General features: G+C 45.4%; 1 protein-coding gene across 11 annotated transcripts in view; it reads left to right on the top strand.

Moving 5' to 3' along the window:
- Nucleotides 1–6,962, top strand: part of RAPGEF5 (Rap guanine nucleotide exchange factor (GEF) 5) — a 360,172-nt gene extending 353,210 nt beyond the window's left edge. For all 11 annotated transcript variants that reach the window (XM_010839032.1, XM_010839028.1, XM_010839031.1 and 8 more), the window contains one exon: nt 2,683–6,962. In XM_010839032.1, the coding sequence (XP_010837334.1) occupies nt 2,683–2,801 (119 nt within the window). In that variant the 3' untranslated portion in view covers nt 2,802–6,962. The remainder of the gene's footprint in view (nt 1–2,682) is intronic.
- The last annotated feature ends 450 nt before the right edge of the window (nt 6,963–7,412 follow it).

Here is a 7,412-nt window from a genome sequence, read left to right as displayed (position 1 = left end):
AGCGCCCGCCCCTGAAAGTCTTGTTTGCTCGTCCTCTGGCTCAGAATGACCTGTGGGTTTATCAGGGGTGACCCTGTCCTTCACCTCCCTGCCTGGAGCCTTCCTGGAATAGGAATATAGTTTGTAAAAGTGCCCAAAGTAGTTTTCCAGAATCTTTTCTCCTCTCCAGCGAAAACTTCCTGTCTGGAGCTTCCTTTCACTGAAAAAGTGTTTTTTTGAGCTCTTTTGTAGATTCCCCACTGAGACTAATGTATATAGGAATATTTGTTTCTTTTTAAGTCTCAGGAATAATTTACATTATGTTTAAATGATGTTAAGACATTGCAGGAAGGAAGGAAATTGAAATGTATTGAGTTCAGGGAGCTGTCACATGGGCAGTGGAATCCTGACCCCAGGGCTAGTGAATGGAGGTTATTGACTCTGTGGATGCAGAACAGAAGACCCTGGCTCTGAGAGGCTGACTCACTCAGCCGTTCCTCAGACCACCTGGCTGGTACCCTTTCCTTCACCTTGCACAGACTTTAGAGATAAAAAGGCAGTTTTTTTGTTTTTTTTTTTTTTTTTTTTAAAGACAGAGTTCATAATTATAAATCAATCAGAAGTGACCACTAAGTAAAACCTAACTTTAAGTAATACATACTCATTGTAAACCAATGTTTTTCAACAATACAGAACTGTAAAGTAGAATGATCAAAGTCCTACTTCCTAAGGAAAATATTGCTAACACTTTGGTACATATTCCTTAAGAATTTTCTTTCTGTTACATACTCTTAAGAATTTTCTTTCCGTTTCCAGTCTTGAGTAGCTTTATTGTCCTCCAACAAAGCAGTTGGAGTGAACTTCTGAGTGAATTACGAAATTTCTACTTGAAAGAGAGAATTATAAATACAGGACCTAATCTTCTAAATGTTCACATCAGCAAATACTATTTGATACATGCTTATATAATTCTCCATTAACTACTCAAGTATAATGCAGTTTCAATAGAAATAGCTAAGAACATTGGCATGGAGATTCATTCAAAGGTATAAGCATAATATTGCTGATGAGTAAAGGATTTGTATTTCTTTCACCCTCCTTTGCTTCCCATGCATTTTTGGGTTCTCAGCAAATTCTGGGACCTCGGTCTCACTTGCCAAGGGCTTCTGGTCTATATACACTGCACGTGTGGGCAGGAGGGTTAGAGCAGTGTGGCTGGCCTTGATCTTGCAGTCAACCTCCCATCACCAGAGGATGAGTCTGCAAGACACAAAGCAAAGGAGAAATTTAAATGACCGTCAGGCCATTTGGTGTTTTGTATTTACCTATCTTTAAAAATCAAGTTTGGAACTGAATTACCTAAATTCATTTTGACAGTTTATATAGGCAGGGTTAACCGACGTCAGCACTTGGAAAGCCACTTTGAATTACAGAGTGCCCTGCAAGGGTCATGCATCATGGTTGGAAGCATTCCTCTTGCCATCTTTTTAAGACTGGAAACTTAACAGCAAAATTATCTTGGGAGCATCATGTTTTCTAAAGCAAACAAGGAGGATGGTAAAACCTTTTAACTCTCGGTGCTTTTACTTTTTGAACTGGAAAGCCTTGTTTCTATTAAACCTAAGGACTACAGCCATCCATAATATACACACCTTAAGTTATTTCCTTAGAAAACATATCTGTCACAGAGGAGGGGGAAATAGGTTTTCCCCAAGAGAAAAAATTTCTGCATTAGAATGCTCAGCTTCCTGAGGGCCTTTTCCTTCTGCTCAAGCTGAACTCACCCCCTGCTTCTCCATCCGAAACCCCAGGGATCATGGAGGCTCACAGTCACCTTGTGTCTCTGGAATGTAGCTCAGCCCATCTCCACAGGCCATGAGGGGGGTTTTTGTTTGCTTGTTTTTGACTACGGGAAGTGGGCCTGCCCCATTGTCCAGGCTACTTTATCTCTGGTTCCTTATCACAGCTGCCAGCAGCATGGCATGCAGGGTTCACAGTGCTCCAGAGCCTCTTGTGGCCCTTGGTCTGCTGGGCGTTTGGGAGTAGGAACCCCCTTGCCTTGTCTTTTGCTGGGCGAATGTCAGCCCATCCACATACTTCCTGAACCTGCTTTGCCTGTTAACCAGACTTTCAGTTCACTTCAGCAATGTTTGTTCACTCAGTTGCTCCCTTAAATCCTGCACCCCCCCAAAAAAAAGGACACCAAAAAATTATATGAAATAGTTAAAAAAATAAAATACTATTGTGTCCATGTAGTCACCAGATTAGCAGTGATTTCTGACAGTTCCAGCCTATGCAAGAGCCTGTGAAGGCCATTTAGTGGGGAGCCAAGACCATGGACCTGGGGGCCTCGTGGTCTGGGCTCCAGTCCTGCTCTGCCACTTACCTGCCGTTTCTGTGCTGTTTCCCGTTTGGGGGAGAAGATCATAACAACCACTAAATACTGTATCATGTGAGGAGACATCACTCTCTCTATCAAGGTTGGTAAAACATATCTTGCCAGTCTAATCACCTCACCTGAGGAATCTAGTCTGAGCCCAGAAAGCATCTACGTGATTAGCAAACAGACATCTCTTCTGGGATTATGACAAATGAGGGTCAACCTTCTGGAGTTACACTGTATCTTCATGCAGGGTTTTACTGGTATTTAGAAATAGCTTACTGCTCTCATGAGATTGACTTTTTCCCCCTTCCCCAACATAGGAGGTGACATATCTCCAAAAGAGCACCCGGAGTTAAAGTCGTACGTGCATCACCTGTACGTCATTGACAGCCAGCAAGCCCTGTTTGAGCTCTCGCACAGGATCGAGCCGCGGGTATGAGCCTCACCGCGCACTGCCTCGCCTCCCCCGGAACCGCAGTGCCAAGCGTGTTATGTTCCTGCGAGAAAAGTTGCTGAGTTTTATCAGCGTATCACAATAAGACGCACACAGCAAAGCCAGCCAGAGCGTGCTCAGGAAGTGATGTCAGCCACCTGAGTTGGGGAGAGGCTGCTATCGAAAGGAGACGGCAGAAGAGGAGGCAGAAACTTTCTCGAAATGAGAAGTCTGGCTTTTTAGGATCACCGTGTTGAGCCAATCCATTGTTCACTTTGCGACGTGCCAGCGTCAAGGCAGGAGGCCGCCCCTTGTCATGCGGTGACCAGACAGCTCGGTTAGAGTGCACAGGAGCCAGCAGGGAGCTTTACTTGGCCTGGCAGTAGATGGCTGTGTATAGGCTGTCAGAGTAGGAGCTCGTCTGAACACTCAAAGACAGTGATGGCATCTCTAGGTTTCTATGGAGATGGACTGGTCTCCATCGTTACAAACTAGGACATCACCAAAAGCTACTTGTGTCTAAGGAGGCAGTGAGCACTGGCAGCTGCCACCCCTGCTCTAATCTCCAGAAGAGAAATGTCGAGGCATGCATTTCTTAGCAGCTCAGTCACTTAGTGCTGTATGCTTGCGGGTAAAATTCATTTCTGCACAACTTGATTTACTTCTGTAAGTGAGTTAGACTAAGTTGCTTTGCCAATACGGAAAAATAGTCATCTTTAAGAAACTGACTCACTGTTTACTTTCTGGGGATTTTCTTTACATGTGCAGACAGGCTCTCATCTCTCCTCAAATACAGTACAATTTTTGACAAAAGCACAGTGCCTGCCACGTCACGGGCACTCTGTAACTGTTTCTGGGGGTGACAGAGTCACAAAAGTCCATCATCTCGCGCCTGGCAGTGCCCTCGTGTTCTCACGCTTCGGCCACCTCGTGCCTACATTCTGGAATGAGAACCACCAGTACAGGGGGTGTACATGGGATTTGATGTGTGGACCGCTTAGCGCTCCCTGGAGAAGAAGAAGGGATATAGAACAGTGGCAGTGGCCTGTCTTTCAGCAGATGGAAAGAGCCCCCAGAGATCCAAATATCTGATTTATGTTGGACACTTAGAAGTCCTGTAGCCCACCTCCCAACCAAGGCAGGGGGCCTTTCTATAATTTGCCTCTTTTTTCTTCTCAAAGTCTCAGAGTCTTTTAGATCTCTTTTTATTTCCATTTTTAGAGATTGGGGCTCCTACGGTAAATAAGACCTCTGGCTGTTCTCACGAACTGGTTTGCCTCAACCTTCAAATGAACAAAAAAGACCTGTGGGAAACAATATTGAAATCCATCCCTGCCAGCCAGATCCTTGTCACTTCGCTTAAATACAAAGTTCCCGCTTCCCATATTAGGTCCTTTCATTTCCACACATGTGGCCCTGGAGCCCCTCTCGCCAGCCCTGCCAGCTCCTCTCCTCGGCGCCTGTACAGAAGCGCTTCCTCCTCTCATCAGCGCGTCAGCACTGAGACGTGTCCAGCGTTGTTCCCTGGATTTGGCAACCACGCTGACCTGGAGAGATCACTCGAAAGAACCGCATGGAGCAAATTTGGGGAGGACTTTGAGAGTCTGTCCCATTGCGTCCTTCAGTCCTGAAAATGAACAGGGCTTGACAGAAAGGCACCATCCTGGGCTGGTCCACTCAGAGAAAGGCCCCAGGCAGCTGGGAATGGAATGAAACTCACTGGAAGCAATCAGAACCAGGGAAAAGCGATTTCTCTCGAGGCTGATCGAACAGTGATGCGCTCCCCTTGGCGATTACTGGTGACGGTGTGGGCTGACAGCACCCATGTGCTTTGGTCTTTTCTCTATTCTTAGGGAGTAGCATTTAGCCATTCTGATCCTGTGAGGCTGTTTTGACATCATCTCTGTGATTATTCGCATTAGATTTACACTGCTCCGTCTAGAACTACTGCAGTTGCCCCAGTGGAGAGCTATTTCAACACAGCACCTGCTGCTTGGACCTCAGCTCAGATATGTGCATGGCCAAACAAATCCACATGTACACCGGGCCTGAACAGATTCTGAGGGTGCATTTAGTTTACCCGCATGTGGTATGAGTAGAAACAGACTGGGAAGAGAAGGGTGCTCGCCTTCTGTTTCCCCCAGTCATGGGGCGCACGTGGCTCTCGGGCTCTCCCCCACTCATGGGGCTCGTGTGGCTCTCGGGGTCTCCCCCAGTCATGGGGCGCACATGGCTCTCAGGGCAGCAAAAGGAAAGGAGGATTTTGTTCTGTTTAGATGTGCTTTTCCATCCCCATCTTCTGAAAGTCATAATCTCCAAATCTTCTGAAATTTAACAACAGTCTCCAGAGGTTTCTCTGGCAGCAGGTCTCAGAAATTTCAGAAGCACTGAGAAGGCTTGTATCTGGAACTGAAGGATTCAAGCAGGATCATGGGGACCAGATCAAGCTTAACATGAGACTCTTTCTAACTAGTCTGGAGTTGTCTCAGTGAGCAGGCTGCACAGAATTTAAGCTGGGTCCCTGTTAATAGGGGTAGGTCATATTCCTTCACCAGGAAGATGTATAAGCTCCTTTCCAACTCTTAGATTTTCACAGTTGCATAAAATCTCCGTTCACTCTGAAACATCTCATGTATCAGCAACCTTCACCAGCGAGGAGTGCATGGGCCCTTCTAAGAGGGTTCTTTTTGCTACAGCACAACTTTCAGACAGTCCTGTGTGTCTTTGGATTTGTCAGCATTCCAGCAAACCAGCCCTCTTTAGAAATTAGCAAAGGATAGTGTGCTCTTTGATCAGTTGTGTCTGACTCTTTGTGACCCCATGAACTGTAGCCCACCAGGCTCCTCTGTCCATGGGATTCTCCAGGCAAGAGTACTGGACTGGGTAGCGCCATTCCCTTCTCTAGGATCTTCCCAAACCAGGGGCTGAACCCAGGTCTCCTGCATTACAGGCAGATTCTTTACCATCTGAGCCACCAGGGAAGCCCCAGCAACAGTTCCCAATAGGCAAAATCATAACCATTCCAAAAATATTAAATTTTTTCATACACATTTGCAGATGCTCCAAAGACCACAGTTTTTTAAATTCACTCTGTTACAATCTGTACAATTGCTGAATGGTTGTAGTGATACGTCTTATCACCTACATTTACTTTATTCTGATATCTCAGAATAAATTTATTGTCTTAGACCCCTATCCACAAGCAAGTTGGGTAGAGCATACCTGAAATTCCGAGGCATGAGGACAAAGTAAAAGCCCACCCCTCTCAATTTGTGGGGAGAAGTGTACTCATCTCTGCGTAGGGAGAAGCAGTAGTGTGAAAGAGAAGGCGTTGGTGGCTTTCAATCCCTGGAGCCTGGCCTTGACGGCTGCCCTGATCCCCGCCCTGTGGTTTTGTTGTGGGCATCACTCACCACAGATCCCAAGTGTCCCTGGGTGGCACAGGGAATCCGAACTTCTCAGAAACTAGGGGCAGATCAGATCCACTGTGGTGGTCTAACACAGAGTTTCTTTTAAATGCGGTCTAATGCGGAGTTTCTTTTAAATGCTTCAAAGACGTGTCCTTAAAATTTCAGCCTGCTTATTAACCAGTGAGCCATTGTGCTTAGAACCAGTGCTGGAAAAATGTTTTTTAAAATTGCCAAAAAGTTAAATGAAAATGTACTATATAAAGCAAAGCTGTATATACTAAACATTTTTTAGCAGAGTACTATTTATTTGCATAGCCTATTTATTGTATTCGTATTACACTGTTTATTAAAGACTGGGATGAAGTCAACCAGAAGCAAGGACTCTTGAGTGCTGTGACCTTGTCAGCTTGCGTTAACAGTTAGAAGATAGAAAACCTGCAATCAGGGCGCCTACCTAACTTCTCAGGGACTACACTTTGTAGTTTTCCACCATTAGAAGAGCTGGTAAATATGAAACACTTGTGGAATTACCAGAATTGCCATTAACAGTATTTTCTTTCTCATATCTCATGCTTTCTGCTTCTGTACATATGACTGTGCTGTGTATTTATCAAAGCTAGTAAGCAATAATTTATATGTAAAAATGGCCAAGCAATATAAGGTGAAAACTTACGTAAGTTACTGTTACCTTGTATTTTCAAGTGTTTTTTTTAAAAAACTGCTTTTCCAAATATAAGATTATGTTAAAGATACACTATTCACGCCTCAGAACGTCTTGCTTTGTGATGTTTGGGGACTCTATAGCCGGTATTCTGGTACCATATTATGCTCAGATTGAAACTCAGGAATCGTTTACCCAGAGTGTGCTACAGGTAGGTGAGGAGATTCTCAGGTGGCCTGTGGAAGCCAAAATCATTTATGGAGTTATTGCAGAACCTAAACATGCTGTGTTGGAAATCGCGTCCTTTTCTAGGATGTGCAGAGTCTGACAACCCTCACCAGCACCTCACCTCACTCAAGTGGAATGGGGTACTCTCCCTAGCCAGCCCAGACATGGAGGGAAGTTCCAGGCCCTTGTGGGGATGCTCGAGGCTGGGGCCAGCGGCAGCACAAGAGCCGGGGTGAGATGCTGAAGCAGAAGGGTGGTAATGATATGCTCCACAGGCCGGAAAGACATTATACTGTCACACCAACTCTCCTCTAGCCC

The sequence above is a fragment of the Bison bison genome, unplaced genomic scaffold, assembly GCF_000754665.1.
Source record: "Bison bison bison isolate TAMUID 2011002044 unplaced genomic scaffold, Bison_UMD1.0 scf7180017864109, whole genome shotgun sequence".
In the NCBI taxonomy this organism is placed as follows: Eukaryota; Metazoa; Chordata; class Mammalia; order Artiodactyla; family Bovidae; genus Bison; species Bison bison.
This window is presented reverse-complemented; position numbering and strand designations above follow the sequence as displayed.